Genomic DNA, 21,446 nt, shown 5'->3' with positions numbered 1-21,446 from the left:
AAGTGCCAGAATGGCAAAGATTGGCTGTCCCCTTGACACCTCAGTGACACCGGAGAGGTTCCAAACCTACTCCTGAAGGGGGCATCTCCTTCCAAAGACTGTGAAACTGAAGCCCTCAAAAGAAAAGGCACTTGCCCAAGGACCTCAATAAGTCAGTTACAAAGGTAGGATTTTTTTTTTTTTAAAGATTTTATTTATTTATTTGACAGAGAGATAGAGAGCACAAGTAGGCAGAGTGGCAGGCAGAGGGAGAGGGAGAAGCAGGCTCTCTGCTGAGCAGGGAGCCGGACATGGGGCTCGATCCCAGGACCCTGGGATCGTGACCTGAGCCGAAGGCAGCTGCTTAACCGACTGAGTCACCCAGGCGCCCCTACAAAGGTAGGATTTAAACAAAGATAAGTGCCCAGTGTTTCTGCCTTCCAGTCCCAGAAATCCTCAAGAGTGTGCCCAGGGACATGCAGCACAGTGCCCGGCTACCACTTTCCCATTGCAGAGCTCTTGTGCCCTGACACATCCCCAACAGATCTCTCATTCTCAGCAAAATCCTTGACTTCTGACCCGCCCCTCCCACCCCCTAATGCAAGTCTTTGCCTGGGATGGGGATAGAAAGATGGGGGAGGCGGGGAGGGTGCCTGGGTGGCTCAGTTGGTTGGGTGTCTGCCTTCGGCTCAGGTCATGATCCCAGGGTCCTGGGATGGAACCCCGCATGGGGCTCCCTGCTCAGCGGGGAGCCTGCTTCTCCCTCTCCCTCTGCCTGCCGCTCCCCTGCTTGTGCTTTCTCTGTCAAACAAATAAAAAAAACCAACAAATTTCTTAGAAAGATGGAGGCGGTGCTGAATATCACAGAAGGAAAAAAGGAAGAACATGTATTTGCTGGCACGTGCTGGACATAGATGGCCTGGGGACTGCTGAGGACCAGGCACAGCTGTGTCATGGACTGAGATGCCAAAGAGACACTGGCAAAGGGCTAGCTGAGGAATGTATCTACCCACTCCGCCTGCCCAGCCATTTTCCAATTCCTACCAGACTATAAACTCTCAGGGGGCAGAGATGGGAACTAACAAGCACTGAGCTCTTAAAATGTGCAAGACTTATGTTAAATCTAATTGGGCACCTAATATGTGCTAGGCTCACTAAATCTTACTTAGTCATAAGAAAAGTTCTACAGGGAGGGCATTATAACCCAACCCGCCAACCCTCCCTTATCCAGATGAAGCATCTGAGTCTTGAAAAGGGCTAAGTACCTTATGCAAAGTCCTGCAACTAGTGAGTAATAGAGCTTGGATTTGAGCCCTGCCTTGTCTTCAAAGTCCATAATTTTTTCCAGGAACTATCAATGCTTTTTACCCCACTCAGTCCCCCACAAAAAAGTAAATGCTCCATAAACATTTTAAGTTTGAAAATGAATCACCTCTGCAGCCACTCAAGATTTGCAAAATAAATAAAAATTGAAAAATACACATCACTCAACTTCTGGGCATTTACATATAAAATCCTTGGTCTGTTTGGAATGTCATTTCTCTATCCCCACCCCCACCTGTCTTTCTCCTTTTCCTATCGGTGGGCTCTGGGAAAAGGTCCTGATACTAGAGTAGGATGCATGCATAGCCTCTGCTAGGCACCACATGAATACGGTTCACAAGAAATTAGTAGAGGAGGTAGATACCATCTCTTCCCTGGACCTGGTTTCTCATCTGTTAGTAAAGGGACTGGATCTCTGATGTTTGTAACTTTATGCATCCATAACCACAGGCTGGGCAGTGGCTACAGGTCTTCACGCTTATGGTCTCACCATTGGTCTGGCAGGGTAAGAATCCACATGACAAACTTGAGGTTCCTGGCCTTCCTGACCAGTCCCCTCAGTTGCTTTATCAGTGGTGATGGGGCTCCCCAAGCTTTACTGAATTTTCCTTGTATTCATGTCACTGTTCTCAATGACACTGGCTTAGGCCCCAACATCTGTCAGTAAATTCTAAGCTTTTAATGATACTCATAAAGAGGTGAGAATTTATTTTTGAATGCCATTCAACTTTTCAACACCTAAATAAACTAAAAAAAAGAAGAAGAAGACTGGGAAGATTATTTTTTGGCTTTTTTTAATCTAGAATTTTTGTTTAAGGTATTCCAGAATCCAGCATCTGGTTATCACAGCTTATTATACTTTTTTTCTTTTCAATAATCTCTAGGTCAAAGGAGTGGGATTATAGGTTATTTTTAATTTCTTCTTCATACTTTTATATACACCATAGCACTTCTCTTGACTTCTTTTATGCCTTGATTTGCTCCGAAAAAGTTTAAGTGATTTACAAGGACCACAGAATGTAAGATGACATAAACTAGAAGTCATTGTGGGGGGAAAAGGAAAAATAAAGATATAGGAGGCATAAAATTAACCAAGAGGCAGATCATAAAACCTTTTACACTTTTTTCCAGATGGACCAAAAACTGAATAATTATAAAGCTTTTTAGTAACCAACACAAAGGGAAAAACCTGGTATTTATACAATTTATATGGCCAATAAAAATTTAAACAAACTGACTACTCAAAAGAAGCACAGCTATTTCTAATATCAAGACCAGAGAAACATTTTTGGATGGTTCTCACACACAGGATAAGCAATGTTTCTCAACCCCACCCTGGTAGCAGTTCTAATGAAGAATTTCACGGGGCTCTATCTCATAGCTTTTAGGTCCTAGTCTTCACTGGCCACTCCTTAAGTTATTCTATCAGTTGTAATGGGGTACCTACAGCACAAAAAAGTGATTTTACAGGGGTTAATGTGGTCCAGCTACAAAGCTGTCATCTGGTATAATGAACATGCACTATTTTTATAATCGTAAACATCAACTTTAAAATAAAGCACGTATTTAAAGTATAAAAACAGGCTAAGTGAATCTGTCCTGAGGGTAATGACTGAAAGGGAATTCAAGGGGGGCTGCTGGGGGGCTGGTAATGTTCCATTTCTTCATCAGGCTGCTTGTTACACAGGTATGTTCAGTTTGTGAAAATTCAAGCTGTATACTTATATGTGTGCTTTTCTGAACATATATTTCAATGAAAAGTTACAAAAAAACAAAACAAAACAAAACAAAACACACACACACAGCCAGGGACCACAGGGATAATTTGTATCCTTATTTTCTAAAAAAGTTGGGTTAGTAGTTAAAAAAAAATAGCATAAAAAATAAATTACATACAAAAATATCACAAGGATAAAAATAATATTCATTTTTGCTTGTCTCATGGATACTTATAACACTGAAAGCAGCACTTGTTAGAACCTAAAAGTCTGCAAAATTTAAAGAGCTATCCATCATGCTTTGCTTAGAATATATAACATATTCAGCCCAACGCCCTTTATATACACCATCCAAACTGTTCTCACCTCTTCCAGTAGTATTTTTTTTATATCGGGTAACACATAAAGCTATTAATTGTGGATCACAAGGTTAAAGGGGTCTGAAAGCAAACTATAGAGCTGGCCTGGTTTAGACCTCACCTCCTTGGATATAAGGAAAAGTATTTGTGGAAAATAAAAAGAGTAGATTTTGAGACTGGTGGAACTTGGTACAGAACTAGGCTCCAAGAACAGCCTCTAGGCCCCCTTCCAAAGCAAACTCTGCTATGGCGGCCGCTCCGCTCTGCTCCATAAAGCTCAGCACTAGAGGGCAAGACCAGCAGGCTCTGTGGCCTGGAAAATTACTGCAGTCCGAGTACCAGCAGCTCCTAAAACCAGCACAGAAGTGGTTGCTTCAGAAGACCTGGTGCTGCGAAGCAGTTATAACCATGCAGGGCGTCCAGACAATTCCTGGACAGGGAGCGGTAAGGAGCCTTGGCACCCCGAGCAGGCAAACCCTCAACTCGGACTGAGGGTCTCTGGGCAGTGTGGGCAGGAAAGATGGCGAGGTGTGTTGCCACAGTTGTCCTGGCCACGTCAGAAGGAGAACGGAAGAGACCAGGGAAAGGAGATGCCAAGTCTGGGTAAGGTCTCCTACTCTCTGTCACACACGGCGTTCTGGGTACAGACGGTTCCGGGTCCAAAGAAAACACTCTTATATAAAAAGGCATTGATGGCTTAATTCTCACCCTTTGCATATGTGTTGAAAGGCTATTGTTGTTTATACGTATTACGGTACAAGGAACAAGAATTCCTAGGTTCTATTCTTGGATCGGTCACTGATAAACAAAGTATCTGCCAGTGGAAAATATCAGGTGCTTGGAAATTCAGAGCTTGCCATCCATAACCAGGAGGTATTTATTCAAGTGCCTAGTGTGTGCCCAGAATGGAATACTGATTTGAAGATACACACGGCAGCCAGGTGGCCAGGGTGGCAGAGCATAAAGAGACGTAAGTAGGACACAGGAACGTGAGTCAGAGGTTCCACGGGAGCGAGGGGCAGCCCGGCCAGAGCAGCAGGAGACATGGTCCCAGGCCACAGGGAGCACAGAAGGAGTCGTGTTCCCCTGCAACACTCACCTCCGCTCTGAGTGTCAGCCCTAAGCCACGCCATGCCCGCTCTGCCCACACACCGGTCTCATTTGTTCCCCCTCTCTCCCTGCCTGCAGCTCAGATTACTGTTCTGCCCTGAGTTACCTCTGCTATGAAGGGTTTGTATCCTTTCCAAACCAGCGTGGCTGTGGTGACCCCAGGAGCTCAGATGCCTGCCTGACATCTGTGGCTGTGGCTCCCTCAGCCCATTCAAAGTCCCCCGGAAGTCACAGGGGCCAACCAGAGAGGTGTAAAGCTGATTCATTCCTGAGCCTGAGAACACTTTGGAGTTCAGCAGGTAAAGCTGACACTTAAAAATGGGGACACATTGGAACCGGCCTTGTGAGATCTCGAAAGAGGCTGGTGCATGCTATCATTCTGCCCTGGCTCCATGCCCAAATGCAATCTCTTGACTCCAGCACCAAGTTGGTCCCAGCAGTAGGTCAATTATAGAGCAAAGAACCTAGAAACCATTTTGGTCCAGACCTCTGCCCTCGGGCAGGATTTAGCTAATCCAATCTGAACGAATAGGTATAACTTGTTAAAACCTGCCAGGATGGAGAGTCTTTAACCTCCCCTAATAGTCTGTTCCCAGGGCTGCTTTTCAGCTGGTACACTCCAGTACAGCTGTACCAGTTATTAAGCTACTGAAAGACTTATGAACATGGTGGCATATAGTGACTGCCCCAAGCCCTCTGAATGCTCCACTACCACCTTGACCTGTCCCCAGGAGAGCTTCATGACTCAGCAGCTAAAAGGCTCATGCCAGCCACAGCGAGAGACCCTCAGGACCCTATTCAGGCATCCTCCATACCACAGTATCATAAAACTGCTCGACCCTGGCTGACTCCATTCTACAAGGCTACCTACCCTATTCTTTTTTTTTTTTTTTTAAGATTTTATTTATTTATTTGACCGAGAAAAAGAGAGCGCACACACAAGCAGGGGGAAGGAGAGAGGGAGAGGGAGAAGCAGGCTCTCCACTGAGCAGGTAGCCCCATGTGGGGCTCTATCCCAGGACCCTGGGATCACAACGGGAGCCGAAGGCAGATGCTTAACTGACTGAGCCACCCAGTTGCCCCTACCTACCCTATTCTAAAACTGCCTTCTCTTATCTACTGAATAAATGCCAGTCTTTTTTTTTTTTAAAGATTTTATTTATTTATTTGAGAGAGAATGAGAGATAGAGAGCACGAGAGGGAAGAGGGTCAGAGGGAGAAACAGACTCCCTGCCGAGCAGGGAGCCCGACGTGGGACTTGATCCTGGGACTCCAGGATCATGACCTGAGCCGAAGGCAGTCGCTTAACCAACTGAGCCACCCAGGCGCCCTAAATGCCAGTCTTTAAGGTTGTTTTCAAAGTCTTTCATAATATAGCACCATCCTATATTCTCCCTCCTACTCTCTGCTTCATCAAACCCAGATGCTCGACATTCCCAAACTCTTAACTTTTCCCTGGTCTTTGTTTATACTGCTTTCTGTCTGGAATAGCCTTCTCTTTCCATATCCATTAAAATCTTACCAGCTCAAGATCTCCTGAAATGTCACCACTTGCATGAAATATTAGTTGAAAGAGCCCTATCCCATTTCCGGAAGTGTCACAGCAACATCTAGGTTCCCCAGTTGTAAAACTTAATGATTATTCCATATTACAATTATTTTTATATATGCACCTGAACTCCCCTCCTAGAGAGAAAGCTGCTGAGAGGGCTAGAAACCATAATCTATTCATCATTATATCTAAGTGATCTAGCACAATGCCTTGCTTGAGGTATGTGCTAAATAAATACTTGTTTAAATGAGTGAGTGAACAGCTCTAATTCTTTTGTCCAAGGGACTCGTTTTCTATCTGTTAAAGATCTGGGTTGTTTTTCTCTGAAGTTACTCCAATTGTGGTTGTATCTCTTTCTACATATGGAGCCCAAATTGCACATCGTCCATATCTTAAACTACTGGGTTATTCCATGAAGATGAAGCAGGAAGCACGCTCCCCTGTCATTACTTTCCCACCCTGGAGTTTGTGACTGCCATTTCTCCATACACTTCTTCCAGCGTCAGATCAATGTACCCGTCACACAGGGACAGGCAAATGAAAGGTTTTTGGTAAAGGAGGCCGGCCTTACAGATAACAGGAAGGCTGCTGGTAGTGAGCTGGCAGGGACTGCTAGAAAGAGGAGGCAGGGTGGCTTGTTGGGAAGCTGAGCCAAGCTGGGACTCTGGTTGCTGTGGTAAAGGCCACGGGTGCAGTCCTGGGAGGGGAAGTTCTACTGGTTGCTGTTGGTATGCCGGGGTGTAAAGGAGGGAATGCGAGCAAACCTTTCCGTACCTCTATTCTTTAATTCCCCCTCCCCTGCTCTCCCCTCAGAGGAATAGCTCTGAGCTGGGAATAAGACCTATAGGACAAGAGAGGACTTTGATGAAAGACGTCTGGGCTTCTTAAAAACAAAGGATGGGAGACAAGGAGCCAGAAACCACAGCCACTGTCTAAACCTCACTCCAAAAGGAAATCCAGGCAAGAGTAGAATACAATGAGACAGCCCAGCATGAAAAGTCACCCTGCAGAGCAGATGGGTCTCAGGGTTCTAGGAGGCTGAGATGAGGAAGCGATGACCCATCAGTGCCTGGGCTTGGGCTCTCGTTAAAAATGATGGTTAGACAAAGATGTTGCTGGAATTGGAAGCTGGGAACATCTTTCTGGAGAAGGGTCAGTTTGGAAAAGGAAACAAAGAATAAGGAAACCCAGAGCTAAGATTCATCTAGAAGGGAAACCAAACTGACCCACGAATTGATAGCTAAGGATGAGACAGCCAACAGGAGTCAGAGGGTAGGAGCCAGAGCGTGAGATTATGATGATGGCAAACTGGTTCTGGTCTCTGAGAAGAAAGCACACCTGAGGTAAAGGGAAAGTGTATTGGGGTGGGGGCGGAGGGTGAGAGGAAGACACTAATTCCAGCATCACAAAGCAACTGCTTTCCTCTGTTTTTAATCTGTGCAGAGGATCCCACTGGCTACCACATTAACAAAAAGGTGGCCACGTTGAGAAGGGGTGTCCCAAGGAGGAGAGAAGGGAGATCCCTTCCCAGGGCCTCCCACCTGCACACACTCCAACGGGGCTCACCAACTTGGGACTGAGCAGCCATAGTATGTACGAGCACTGTCTTTCAGAGAGAAGAACAAGGCTCAGGGGAGGGCAGAACTAGCTATGGGAAGGCAAATTTTGGTCATCAGAAGGAAGAACTCTCCTATTTAGAGTTGTGGAGCTGTGACTAAGCAGAGCGTCTTCACGATGCGCTCAGCCCTCTGGCCCCGGAAAAGCTCAAGCAGGGGCGATCACACAATCTAAGCATCCAGACTCAAAGGGACCTTGGAGGTCATTTAGTCCAACTTCCTCCTTCTACCTGAGAAGCTGTCATTTTCCCCTTTGATCCCCCAACTCGTTAGTGGCAGAACCAGGCCTGGAAGCCCAGTCTCCCTACTCACAGTCAGAATTACTTCAACAGGGAAGTTCTGCCATAAATATATGTCTCTACCCTGAACCAGCTCAATTACTGACCCTAGTAATTCCCTCTCTTTGGCCAGAGGAGGAGGCAAAGCACCACACCCAACTCTGGGCAAAGCAGTTGACACAAGGACATGTCGAAGCATCTTCTCACCAGCAATTTCATCACCACATAGACCTTCAGAATTTCCTCAGTGGGGGAAGTGAACGCATGGGAGACAATGTGCTCCAACTATGAACCTCCACTCCTCAGGCTTGGGCAGGGAGGCTCCTCTCTGGGAGTTTCTCCACTTTTTGCTGCTGTTACATTGACCTTTTACAGTCCCTGACACTTTAGGAATTTTACTTTGTTAGCTCCATCAATAGTAAACTGAAAATGACGTCGCATAGCCATGGGTGTCGAAGGAAAACGAGAAAGAGACCGTTCCCACATATTTTCCTAGGAGGAAACTGAGGCACAGAAAAATTAAGTGGCTTTGGCTACGTTAAAAAGAGAAGTAGGAATCTAGCCACTGCCTGGTCCACTGTGCCGTCCACTGTCTCCATGACCAGGGTCTGGTGAGTTAAGGATGTTGCGAAGGGTTCCAAAGAGAGCCTCAGGTAACTAGCTCGAGGGGTGGCCAGAACTAGGAGAGGGGGCCGGCTCAGTAAGGAAGAGGAAGGGGGTGGCGGGGGAGTGGTGTAGGGGAAGGGGGAGGTGAGGGGGCTCTCGAAGGTATGGTTAAAATAAAGAACCCCCAGAAAGCGCAGCGGGAGAGGAAACGTAGCGAGCCACAGAGCAGGCAGCGAGCAAAGTTTGGGCCGCGCTAACCGGAGCGCGCCTCCTCGGGGTACACACGGCCGACGGCACCCCGGGCACAAACCCCGAGCCCACGACTGGACCGCGCGTTTCTCTCGCTGGGGGCGGCCGCAAGCCTAGCGCGCGCGAGGTGCCCCGCGTCTCGGCCCGCACTTCCGCGGGGCAGGCGGGAGTCTCTCTCCCCGCAGTCCTCTCCGAGGGGAGCAGCGAGCAGCCCCGAGGATGCCCCCGGCCCCATACGGTCCGGCGGGCAGGCCCGGTCTCGGAACTCGGCGACCGGCCCCCACGCCCCCCTTCTCTCCCCGAGTAGGCAGCGGGGCGGCGCCGGGCACCTGGAGACGAAAACGAGCTGGAAATCGGGTCTGAGGATGAGAGGCGGGTCTCCCCAACCCGGGAGCCACCGGTCCTGCCTCCTCCCACCTCCGCGCCCTCCCCGTCCCCCTGGCGCTACTTACTCCGGTTCAGAGGGTTCCCGCTGACCTGGGCCGACGCCACCAGTTCCAGATAAAGAGTCCAGAGCCCCACGGACACCAGGGCGAGCGCCAGCAGCAGCCGGAAGCGCCTCCGCAGCAGCTTGACCGGGCGCAGGAGCAGCAGGAGCAGCGCGGCCCGAGGGCTCCCCATGGCGTGGCGCCCGGGCGGCCGCCGCCAGCGCGGGCCGCTCCGCACCCAGCCCCCGCCCCCCTGCCGGGCCCAGCGCCCCGGGCGCACGGTGGCCCAGCCCCAGCCCAGCGTCTCAGGGCTGCGCCGAGGCCGCCTCCCCCGGCCGCTCTCCAGCCGGGCGCCGGCTCATGCTCCGCGCGCAAGGGGTCCCCCCGGCTGCGCGGGCGCCTCGCGCCGCCTCTCAGGTCTCTCTCCGCGAGCAGAGCCGGCGCCTCCCCCCACGAATGTCCTCCGCGCCCGGCTCTCCTCTCCACGCCTCTCCTCGTCGCAGGCTCGCCGCCTCCCGCCCGCCTCCTCGCCCGCTCGCCGGCTCTCACTGCCCAAAAGAAGGCTTCCCTAGGTGCGCGCCTGCCCGCCTCTCCTCCGCCGCCTCCCGCTCGGGCTCTTCCTCCCAGCCCAGGGCGCGACCGCACACCCACCTGTCCCGCCCCCGCCCAGGCCCCGCCCCCGGGGCACAGGTGGGCTCCGCCCCTGAGAAGTCCCGCGGAAGCGGGGAGAGCTCCTGTTGGCCTCCCTGGGGAAGCGAGAGAAGCGGCCAGAGATTGCCTGGCGCCTCTGCCGACTCAGGACCGTTGGGGTGTTGGAGGGGGCGAGTTCTGATCCGAAATCTGTGTGACCGAAACAAACTGAGGTACCGCCCAGGCACTTAGTGGTGTTGCGCCCCAAGCAGAAGTGAAGTAGAAGCTGGATAGAAGGCGGGGCGCGGAGTGGAGGAGTCGGGGGAGCCGTCACTCTGGGGAAGAGCTGGGGGGTGACGCCGAGGTTTGGCTTCAGGGCCTCTCCGGGCCAGTGACGACCCTACTTCCTAATTTAAGTAATAAGAGTAGACATGGTATTAGTTGGGAGGCAGTGGCCACTTAAATCAGCCAGTTTCTTCGTCCGGGCTGGATTTGAAGACCATTCCATCCCAGCCTCAACCACCTCAACAAGAAACTCTGGGGAAGTTATACGCACCCCGGACTGAATCCCAAGTGGTTTTTCCCAGACTGGGATGAAATAGCTATTGGGGGAGAGCAGATGTTGGAGAGTTCTGAAGAATTAAAAATCAAAAAGAGGGGCGCCTGGCTGGCTCAGTTGAAAGAGCAAGCTACTCTTGATCTCCCTGTCGTGAACTGGAGTCCCACGTTGGGTACAGAGATTACTTAAATAAGTAAATATTAAAAAAAAACAACAACAACAAGTAAACAAGAAAGGCACTCAAAGAGTTGAAAAGATCATCAAGATATTCCGTATTCCAGTGCTCTGCCTTCCGGCAGGTAAAATTGTTATCATCTGATTTAAGTGAGATAAGGTCCAGTGGAGCAGAGTGAGTTGCCTTAAGGACAATCATAGTACAGTTTTCTTTCCACTCTCCTGCGGAAAGTGGTCAGGAGACTACAAAGAAAGCAAGAATCAGAGAAGCATTCCCAGAGATTTTTAACTCAAACAACATGCAAGTAGTGTTCCAAAACAGAAGTTCACAGCATTGAGTGCTGTGTTTCCCATTCTCTCTGCTACCACCTTAGTTGGATGCTCAATAGTCCAGTGATCTCTAGGGACTGTTTAACTTTTCCCAACTAGCACCCGACCCCCACCATCCTCTCCTGTACCACCAGATAGTCTATACAATTCTTTGACACATTCATACACATGCTCAAAAACATTTAATGGCTTCCTAGTGCTTACTAATTAAAATGCAAACTGTAAATCCGGAATTCAAGGCTTTCCAAAATCTTTTCCAACTTTATGTGACCATATGAAATCTGCTTGAGCTAAAATGAAGTCATTTATTGCCCCTCTCCCCCCAATATATTTTCTTTTTTAGTTAGTCTGATTTGACCCTTGCTTCAAGGTCTATTTCAGACTCTCTGAAGTTTTCTTGGACCAACCCAGTCTTGAGCAACCCTATCCTGCTTGGAGTTTTAGTAGAACTGACAGCCTGTCCCACGGATATGTACACACTCCTCAACCTCACTGCAAGGCTTCAAAAGTGGGAACTTTTTTGCCTCTTCAATAGGTACACAATGTCCATTTTAGTAATGTTTGAGGATGAAGACAGCGCTTGGAGCAAACATCGGCCGGAACTTCTGGTGTAGTTCTTTAACAAAAGGTAGATCTAAAGAACAATTCTCTAATGGCCCCAAGGAAATGTCTCTACAAATTTCCAAACCAGAGAGGTGTACACTTGCCATGTTTTTCTTTCTCTCCAAAAGGCTGAGAGGCAAGAACAGCCTGCATGGACAACCTTGGCTGAGGCAGATGCGAGGTGATCAGGGTCTCTGTAAATACAGTCTCTTTATCTCTCTCTCTCTCTCTCTCTCTCTCTCTCTCTCTCATTGAGAGCAACCAGACTGGCTGTTAGGCTGAGTCACTTTCAGGTGCTTTGTCATGGAAACAGGTGGCAGCCCCTACTATAATCCTCTCCTCAAGATTGTTCCTCCTAAGAGAACACATGTAACCACTTCCATCAACCAAACGCTTGAAGTATCTGCTATGTGGTAACGAGGAGAGATAAAAAAACAGCATGCCATTTAATTGAGGAGAAAAGATATTCCACAGAAAAAGAGATCTGACAATATAAAGGCTAAGTTTCTAGTCCAAATAGTAAATTCCAAAGAAATTCAGAAAAGGAAAGAGATCACTCTGTACATCTCATTTCTTTGCCTTCCTCTTCCCACTCTATGGTTCTTATACCTTAAACAGCTCATTTCTGGGATGCCAGGCTGGCTCAGTTGGAAGAACATGTGACTCTTGATTTTGGGGCTGTGAGTTCAAGCCCCACGTTGGATGTCGAGATTACTTTTAAAAAGTAAATATATAAAAAAATTCTTAAAAATCCTTTTTTCTCTACTTATGGTGAGAGAGTGCAGGGGTGGGCAGGGAGAAGGAGGCCAGGAAACCCTTGTGGCTCTCCCTCTTCTATGTCCTCAGCACTGAGATTTCCCTCACACCCAGATGCTGCTTTCAGACAGCTTGCTCCAAATCCCCTATTGACTGCTAATATCATAGCAAAGCAGCATCCAGACTTTTGAGACCCAAATTCTTTTTTCAATCATTTGAGCTAGCTGTCATTCTCCCTCCGGTCCAGAGTTAAGTATATAGGTTGAGGTATAATTTTAGTGGCACAATATTGCCACCGATGTCTGTTCATTGTCATGTCAATTTATCTGGATACTCACTGGTTCTTCTGATGACTTTCACTGTCCTTTCAGTCTCCCACTTCAGTGCTGGCCCCTGTCCAGAATGGCCCAGGGTCACATTGCACAAATCACACCTGAAAGGAAAGAGCATTTCCATCATGTCACCTGTAATATGGATGGGGTGGGCTCTGGTCTTTGGCTTGGCTAGGATGTCAGCATCAGGGTCAAACCACAAAGTCTCTTCTCCCAAATTGCAGAGGCTTTGTGAGAGAGGTCAGTCGAAGCTTTCTAAAATGGGCTGAGGCTAGCACAGGGGCCAGAAAATCCTGCTTTGTAGAGAATTCAAAAGGGAAATGTGTACAGTGACCAGTAGGTGTGGTAGCAGAACTCTTGTGTCCAGAGCAATACTTATTCTAGTCATAGGGATGGCAGCTTATACTAAGTAACTCCCATGATCCCAGGGCCCCCTTCCCATTTCCTCAAACCTGACACCTATATTATAATGTGGCACCTTGAGCTTACAGAGCATTTTTACATCTTTATCATATGTGTTTTCTTTCTCACAACCACATGAGAATAGCAGGACAGGTATTCTCCTCTATTGACAGATGAACTGTGCAAACCTCAGTTTCTCCAAGGTGATCTGCACCAAGTTCACATGACCACTGCAGTGGTGGAATCAGAACTAGAACCAGATCTTTAGCCTCTGGTTCTCTTTCCATTGGACCCAGAGAACTCCTTCTCTGACCTGACATTCCATATTGCCTTCTGCCCATACAGACCCTCGCTCTTGTCTTTTACTTCAGGAGCTTCTCTGCTGTTCAGAAGTATTTTATGGAGATATCTTAGCGGGAATTCTGATGCTAATTCAGTGAGGGTTTCTGGGCCATTGCTAAGTCAATGTCTTAGACTGTGACAATGCAGAGAATTCCATTCTCATACTCTGAGAGAATTCCTAAGAGAGAAAAGGACAGTGCTGAAGCTATCTCTCAGTGCCATGCCCATCTTAGCAAGCATTTATTTATCTCTTTCAGCTCATGTAACACATCATGCCTATAGATTTCACTAGTTCCATTTTACAGATAAGCCGTTAAGTAACTGGTTCAAGGTGATGTAGGTGACTTGTATCTTAGATGGCACTCAAACTCAGGCTTTCTAACTTCAGATCCAATGCCTTTTTTTTTTTTTCCTTTGCACATATTTCCCTGGAAGTTTCCCTGGAGCAATATATTCACCCTGGAAACTCTGAGCTCACTCTCAGCACATCCATAACTCACTGAGCCACATGATAATAATTCTCCTCCTCCCCACCCTCTTCAGTGCTGCTTGCTCTGCTCTTTACAGAGGAGGTCCCTTTTTCCTCTCTCTTCCTTCCACAAGTCCATCTTCTACAGGTCTTTTTGCAGAGTTTGCTACTGTGGAGGCGAGTCCCAAGGTGGAAACCCTCACTGAAGGCTTCTTATTGGCTACTTCTCTTGATTGCCAGTGTAGTTGGGTCCTTCTCTCTGGATGGTGGAAAGAATTGTATGAACTCTGGCCAAGCCCCAAGCCTTAGTTTCCCTCCGTTTGTGGTCCTAAATAATTTTGCATACTGGATGGGGAAACAGATGAATATTTACCATCTTTATAGAAGAATGTGTACAAGATTGCATCATAGAGAGCCAAAGGAACCAGGTGAAAAGAGTCAAAGGAAAGACAAACAGAGGGCAGAGATGTTATGTGTCAGAACAAAGCTCTTTAGCTTTCAGGAAAGGATCCCAGGCAGTTCACATACTGAGAGCTTATGGTTTCATCTCCCTCCCAAGCAAGTGAGTTGTGGATTCGATCTTCAGCAAATGCAAGGCATGACCCAGACCGGAACTATATGCTTCAAAGCTTAAATTTGGCATCTATTGCTAGGTCTTGCTTCTCTTTCCAGTCTGCAGTGTGAATGCCTCCAAATTACTACAACCTTTCTTCCTGCCTTCCTCCCCCAAGGAAAGGGATTCTCTAGCAAGTCAACAGACAATTATCTAAGTCAAAAAATTAACTTTGACTTGTTCTGGCTTTTCAACTGAGTAATAGCAATTATTCCCCTGCACTCAGATTTGCTTTGTTGCTGGGAAACCCACAAGAAGAAAGGGTGAACGGCACTCTTCGTTGCTCATTAGTTGGTGCTGAAACAGAGGCTAAATGAGCCTTCCCTGAAGCTCCACCTCCCATCTCTCTGACCACTAAACCTCACTAGAAAGACATTCTCGGGCGCCTGGGTGGCTCAGTTGGTTAAGCGACTGCCTTCGGCTCAGGTCATGATCCTGGAGTCCTGGGATCGAGTCCCACATCGGGCTCCCTGCTCAGCGGGGAGTCTGCTTCTCCCTCTGACCCTCTTCCCTCTCGTGCTATCTCTCATTCTCTCTCTCTCAAATAAATAAATAAAATCTTTAAAAAAAAAAAAAGAAAGAAAGACATTCTCTCCTGTCTGCAGTCTGCTACTGCAGATAATGGTGAGGGGCTTTGTAACTGAAGCTAAGGCATAGCGACCCCCAGCTCTGAGTAGCTTCTTCCCCACTCCCACGTCCCGGTAATGTTTGATGTCTGAGAACTATGTGGCTTGCCATGGCTTGAAACCTCTGACCCACATACCTCTGCGTGAACTCTTGGTGCTTTCTTCTCTTCTCCCGAGACACATCCCATAGGCTTGGTCCCAAGTACAAATACAGGTGTATACACACACTCCCCTTTGGGGGCGCTGTACAGATGGTAGACTCGGAGACAGCTTTCTTGCCTGACTTAGCTCTCTGGCACCACCTTCTGCAGCGCTGAGGGTGTTCTCAGCATTTTCAGAATAAACTATGGGTCTCTAAGCCTCTGAGGGAAGCTGGATTTCCGACCTCTGTTCTTTCATCCTGAAGAAACTCTTCCATATACATCTACCACTCCAGACTTCACAGCTTCTCAAATCCCTAATGGGACTTGTCAGTGACCACAACCTGTACTCCTTCTATAGCATCCAGCCCAGAAGTCATTCTGTAAATACTCTGTAATAATGGAAAGTGTTCTTACTCTCCATCCTAGGAGGCTCTGCCTTCTCTTCAGCCCACTCATTTAAGGATGGCTTCCTCTATTAAAGCAAAAGTGGGAATATGGATGTTCCTTCCCTTGCCTCAAACACAATCAAATCTACTCACCTGCTGGGAAAGCTGCAGGCAACCCAGGCAAGTGGAAAGCAGGCTGGATTAACCTACCGTATGGCTTTGCTAGGGAAGAACAATGATCCTAACGGCCGGTACATGTGCAGAGTGCCACAAAACAGCTCCAGTGCTCAAGCCCCAGACAGACTTTCTGAAAACCTTCTTTGTCTAAGTTCATAGGTCCAGGCTATAAACTCTGGTGAGAGCCCCAGCCATGCCACTTAACACTCAATCACTGTGGCATCTCAGCAGCATGTCTCGGTTTCCAGACGGTGATGCTGGGCACTGATGAGAGTCAGAGCTGTTGGTTTCAGGTTTCTCAGCTGTGTTATCTAAGGACCGGCTGCTTGGGATTTGATCAGGGCTGGTTTGGGAGAGAGGCAGACGCCGTCTTTTCCCCAGAACAGACTACCCTTTGAGCTCTGCCGCCACCCGGACTGGGGATGGAAGAAAGAAAACAAAAATCCTCACTGTATGTGGTTCTCCGGAATTTAACTTGGCTCTGGAGAGGGGAAGTTGAAGAGCAACACTGCTCATCCACTCTCAACGCCCTCTGCAGGTGGCAAGCGCTGTGAACGCTGAGGCTTGTCAGGAGCGGGAAGGGGTTAGAATGAGGACAAGAAGGATTTCTGCCCCTCTTGGTGGTGGGGGAGGCTCCCACTTCCTTCCATGGTCAACACTAAGATGTTGAGGAGGGGAGTCTGATTTAAAGTCAGTTTACAAGAACCAGCCCTTTCATGAAGATGGCACCGAAGGCGAAGGAAGAAGCCCCTGCCCTTCCCAAAGCCAAAGCCAAAGCCAGGCCAAGACAGGGGTGCCAAAAAGCGTCCACAGTCACAGAAAAAAGATCTGCATGTCACTTGCTTTTGATGGCCCAGGACACTGTGTCTCTGAAGGCAGCCCAAATATCCTCGAAAGAGCACCCCCAAGAGAAGCGAGCTTGACCACTATGCCATCATCAAGTTCTCCCTGACCCATCGACTGAGTCAGCCGTGAAGAAAATAGAAGACAATAGCACATTTGTGTTCATTGTGGATGTCAAGGCCAACAAGCACCAGATCAAACAGGCTGGGAAGAAGCTCTATGACATTGTCATGGCCAAGGTCAACACCCTGATCAGGCCCGATAGAGAGAAGAAGGCGTACGTTTGATTTAACTGGCTCCTGACTATGATGCTTTGGATGCTACCAACAAAACTGGGATCATCTAAACTGAGTCCAGCTGGCTAAATCTAAGTATAAATTTTTCACCATAAAAAAATAATAAAGTCAGTTTCCAAGAACCAATTGAAATAGAACATTCTCATTGGGCTAAGCTATGAAGAGAGGAGATAAACGCAGTCTAGTGATTTGGGACAAGGACAGCGCAACTAGTCATGTGTTGAGGTTTTTTGTTTTGTTTTCCCGGCCCTTCATATATTCAACACATTCACAGTGTGTGTGTATGGTGGTAGTGGAGGGTGGTCAGGGTGGGTGTTGGGTATAAGGAAGCACTTTTAGAAAATGTGAAGTGCTGAGTCTTCCTAAACTTTTATATTCCCTAGAACTTCTAAAAAAATTCTGCTTTGACAAAGATTCGCTCTTCAACCTGACATCTTACCCTCAAAAGTGGGCTGTCGGGCGCCTGGGTGGCTCAGTTGGTTAAGCGACTGCCTTCAGCTCAGGCCATGATCCTGGAGTCCTGGGATCGAGTCCCGCATCGGGCTCCCTGCCTCAGTGGGGAGTCTGCTTCTCCTTCTGACCCTCTTCCCTCTCGTGCTCTCTATCTCATTCTCTCTCTCTCAAACAAATAAATAAAATCTTTAAAAAAAAAAGTGGGCTGTCAGTGCAGGTCAGCGAGAGATATGCATGGAAAAACCTGCATTCCATCATCTCAGATCTTTTTAGGGGACATTTCATGCTCTGTTTTCCTTCAGATTATTAGAATGTGAACTTGGGGACTTTAAATCAGTCTCTGATTTATTTTTCTCATCGGGGTTCAGTCACTCTTTGCTATACATTTTCCCAACCCAGTGCTACCTTGGCTTACTACGTGGAAAATTTTGCTTTCAGCTACGTTTTCCCTTAAATTCCATACTGTTCTTGGGGTACCTGGCTGGCTCAATGGGTAGAGCATGCAACTCATGAGTTCAAGCTCCATGTTGGGTGTAGAGATACTTTTAAAAAATAAATAAAATAAAAAAATAATAAAAGTTTCTTAAAAAAAAAATTCCACACTGCTCTCAAGGAAGACTACTCCTGCTTTTTGAGAACTCTAGGAAAGAAATCCCACAACATTCTCATCATTAGTTGTTGGCATGATGGAAAAGCATGAGATCACCTAGGGAGGATCATGCAGGTGACAGTCCTGGCAACACTTTGTTGGGGTAAGCAGAAGAGAGTCAGACAAGGAGCGAGCAAACCCAGCAGACAGAGGAGTCAGGATAGAGGTCTACAAAGCAGGGAGAACAGGTGAGGACAGGGTGGCACCCTGAGATGCCAGTGCTCAGGAGGTGAAGCTGGGAGACCAGGTGTGACACACAAGGAGAGGGGCAGTGTGAATTCAAGAGGTTTATGGTCAGGCTGAGTAGAGGCAAAATATAGAATCCCGAAAATGTTACAGAGGACTTGAGCAGAGAACATACAGAGAAAGAAGAGTTTTATAAGGTCATTTTTTGGGGGAAGGAACTCATTGCTTTGACACAAAACAAGAAAGAGAACACAGCTTTTGGCACACAGAGAACATAGCTATTTTCTGCAGAAGCTTATCAGGTGCTGGCCTGGTGTAGGGAGTGATATAAGAGCTGTAGGGCTGGAGTGGAGAATCACTCTAGTTTAAGTAAAAGAACTGCAGACAGACCAGTTCGATCTTTACTGATCATGGAGCTTGGGGCCAAATGAAATCTTAATAGAAATCTGTATGACAATACTACAGTACTACATTACTCAGATTTTAGATCCCTCTATTTAATATTTCATTATCCCTTTCTAAACGTCAAGGCGAAAAACAGTCAGCAATAGCAGTATCAAGATTGTACGAATTTAAAATTAGCACTGATATGGTTAAATACTAAGATGCTTAGTGGGTAGGACAGTTGTGAGCCAAAGGGGGGGAACAGTCACAAAACCAACACAAGGCCCATCAGAAACACTGTGGTCCTGTTTGGAGTTGGCTGGGATGCAAAAACTGTAGACTAGCCATGTCAAAATGGAGTGGTGCGGGAAACTGGACAAAAAGGATCACTGTATGATTTCTTATAACCACATGTGAATCTGCAATTATCTAGATTGACATAGGTATCAATAGATAAAGGTAAATGAGCTAACTTTTCAAGCATAGGATTTTATAATAAATATTTAACTAAAACAAATATATATTTAGCACACCAACTTGACTTGACTCTATGATCATAACCTAAATTCCAATATTTAACTGGGCCTATTTCTCCACTTCATATTCTGTGCCACTGGTTGGTCTGTTCATGTGTCAATACAACACATTTAATTAAAAAAAAAAAAGAAAAGGCGTGGCTGGCTCAGTTTTCAAAAAGAAGCCACGCAGTCCAAGAAGCAAAGAGGAAGAGCTACCAAAAAGATCTGCAAACAAAAGCAGTAATCACTGCCATTTGACAGGCCAACTCCCAGAAACCTGCTATGGCAAGGGCGGTGGGTTTCTTAGTAACAACTTACTCCATACACTTATGTTCCACTTAAGATGTGACTAATATCATCTGGTAGTTCAGAAATAAATTATGTCATTTCCAAACTGAGAGCTACCCCGTACATAACATGGGTAGACTGTGATGCCACCTTAGAAAGCGGAGTAATCAAGTAAGTGCTTCAGAGGTCGGTTGTGTTCACACTTGCTTTTTGTAGGACTAACTAGAAACTAAGCTACCAGTCAGTCTAGGAGTGGACTACTTCACAGCTTAGACCCATAAAGCAATGTAGAGGCTTAAAACAAAACAAAATAAACAAAAAACAAACCTTTCGGAGGCTGGTTCAGTTGGTAGAATGTGTGACTTTTTTTTTTTTTAAGATTTTATTGATTAATTTAAGAGAGAGAAAGAGAGAGCAAAAGCAGGGGGAGAGGGAGAGGGAGAAGCAGGCTTCCCACGGAGCAGGGAGCCCGATGCGGGGCTCGATCCCAGGACCCTGGGATCATGACCTGAGCCAAAGGCAGACGCTTAACGACTGAGCCACCCAGGCGCCCCCACCTATATCCTTTTTTAAGCAAATTGCTGTGCATCTGGGGCAAAATAATTGCGTATGTCCCTGGACAGCCTCTGGAAAGTTAGGGGATCTTAGCTTAGTATATAGCATCATTCTGATTCACCCAGGACAAAGGAAAGAACTCAGGTTTTCACATTTGTATTAAAGGAAAATGGTGATTGAACTGCCAGTAGGAGATGCTTTTTTTTTTTAAGCCTATGACAACAGATCACATTTTTTTTCATGAATAAATCCAAAAATTCCCAGAGGGATCAGTCTTGGGCTTTAGAGGGACATATATAATGGATGGTTCTTCCTTTTGTTCTAACACTTAAGGAACTGACTTTTTATTACAGTTGCTGTTTTGATGCTACGCATCAAACAAAAAGGTTATTAAATCATAAAATTTCAGAGTAAAACTTTAATACTTGTACAAAACTGCAGAGACCATAGAACAAGTAAGTAAACCAAGTCATTAACAAAGTTATAAATGTGGTTTTTAACAAGAAATTACAGGAAACTAGAATCTTTTCCCAATTGCATTTTTATTGAAAAATAGTTGATTTAAAATATATATTGTTTTTTTAAAAGCATGTTATTGGTAAAATAATGATCTTTCATATAAGGATCACTGAAGTTTCACTCACTCTTACCAAAGTGGCACCTTTATTTTCCTAGATGAACATTTTGCTTAAAAATAGGGTCTCTTAAAAAAAAGAAAAGAAAAAGAAAAAGACAAGACTAGGGTCTCTAGTGCCCTCTGGTGAAACTTCCTGAGACTGGGTATCCAAAAAAGTAATTCAGCTCATGACGGAAGAAAGTTAAATAACAGAATTACTACCTGTTTACATGTGACAAATTGTGATTTGCTGCCTTGGGCAACCTCAGAGGATGCCTTGATCTCAGGCAGTTTCAACTACTGACAGTCAGTATTTTCTTCCGGAATTTTCATCATCACTGCCTTCTTAAAAAAACAAAAACTGTCAATATATCACAAATGGGAGAAATAATATGGGAAAGTCTCTACGTAATTCAGGTAATTCAGTAATCCAGACCAAAAACACAAAAAAGGTTAACAGGACAGCAAAAATGATAGCTAAAGCTTGGCATGCAAGAAGGGCTCTTTTAGTGCTCCCTAATTCTTAGCCCTGTCTTCTTAATAACGGATATCATGATTCTAGCCAACTCTCTGTGTAGTTTCTGGGAGAAGAGGACCTTTTCCTCAGATTTCAGGAAGCAGACCTATTCCAGATGAGGGCCATGTCTAAACGTAAATATCAACAGAGTCTAAGTTCATTCTCCAGACCAAAGACTTTGGACTTAAGGTTCTTTAGTTCTCCTTGTAGCTTATGTGCCCGTCTATTGCTGTCACGCACCTCACAAAGAATGGCAAGATCCTGGTTTGCCCGGGCATTAAGTGTTGCCTAGAGATTTGAAAAAAAAAAGAAGAAGAAATGATTATGGCACATGCTAGGGAAAAGAAATCATAAGGACTAGGCTATGCTGGCTCCTTTTTG

At 46.5% G+C, this 21,446-nt stretch overlaps 2 protein-coding genes across 6 annotated transcripts in view; both read right to left on the bottom strand.

Annotated features, from left to right (window-relative positions):
- The window catches only part of B4GALNT3 (beta-1,4-N-acetyl-galactosaminyltransferase 3), a 96,521-nt gene extending 86,693 nt beyond the window's left edge, over nucleotides 1-9,828 (bottom strand). For all 3 annotated transcript variants that reach the window (XR_003520194.2, XM_035721961.1, XM_035721962.1), the window contains exon 1: nucleotides 9,243-9,828. Coding sequence is in view for 2 of the 3 variants with exons in the window: in XM_035721961.1 (XP_035577854.1) it covers nucleotides 9,243-9,411 (169 nt within the window). In the remaining variant the exon portion in view is untranslated. The remainder of the gene's footprint in view (nucleotides 1-9,242) is intronic.
- A 10,636-nt stretch (nucleotides 9,829-20,464) lies between these two features.
- CCDC77 (coiled-coil domain containing 77) overlaps nucleotides 20,465-21,446 on the bottom strand; it is a 28,623-nt gene continuing 27,641 nt past the window's right edge. For all 3 annotated transcript variants that reach the window (XM_027595745.2, XM_027595747.2, XM_027595748.2), the window contains one exon: nucleotides 20,465-21,353. In XM_027595745.2, the coding sequence (XP_027451546.1) occupies nucleotides 21,207-21,353 (147 nt within the window). In that variant the 3' untranslated portion in view covers nucleotides 20,465-21,206. The remainder of the gene's footprint in view (nucleotides 21,354-21,446) is intronic.

This window comes from Zalophus californianus, chromosome 9 (genome assembly GCF_009762305.2).
Source record: "Zalophus californianus isolate mZalCal1 chromosome 9, mZalCal1.pri.v2, whole genome shotgun sequence".
Classification (NCBI taxonomy): Eukaryota; Metazoa; Chordata; class Mammalia; order Carnivora; family Otariidae; genus Zalophus; species Zalophus californianus.
Note: the sequence above shows the minus strand (reverse complement) of the source record. Positions and strands in the feature narration are given on the sequence as shown.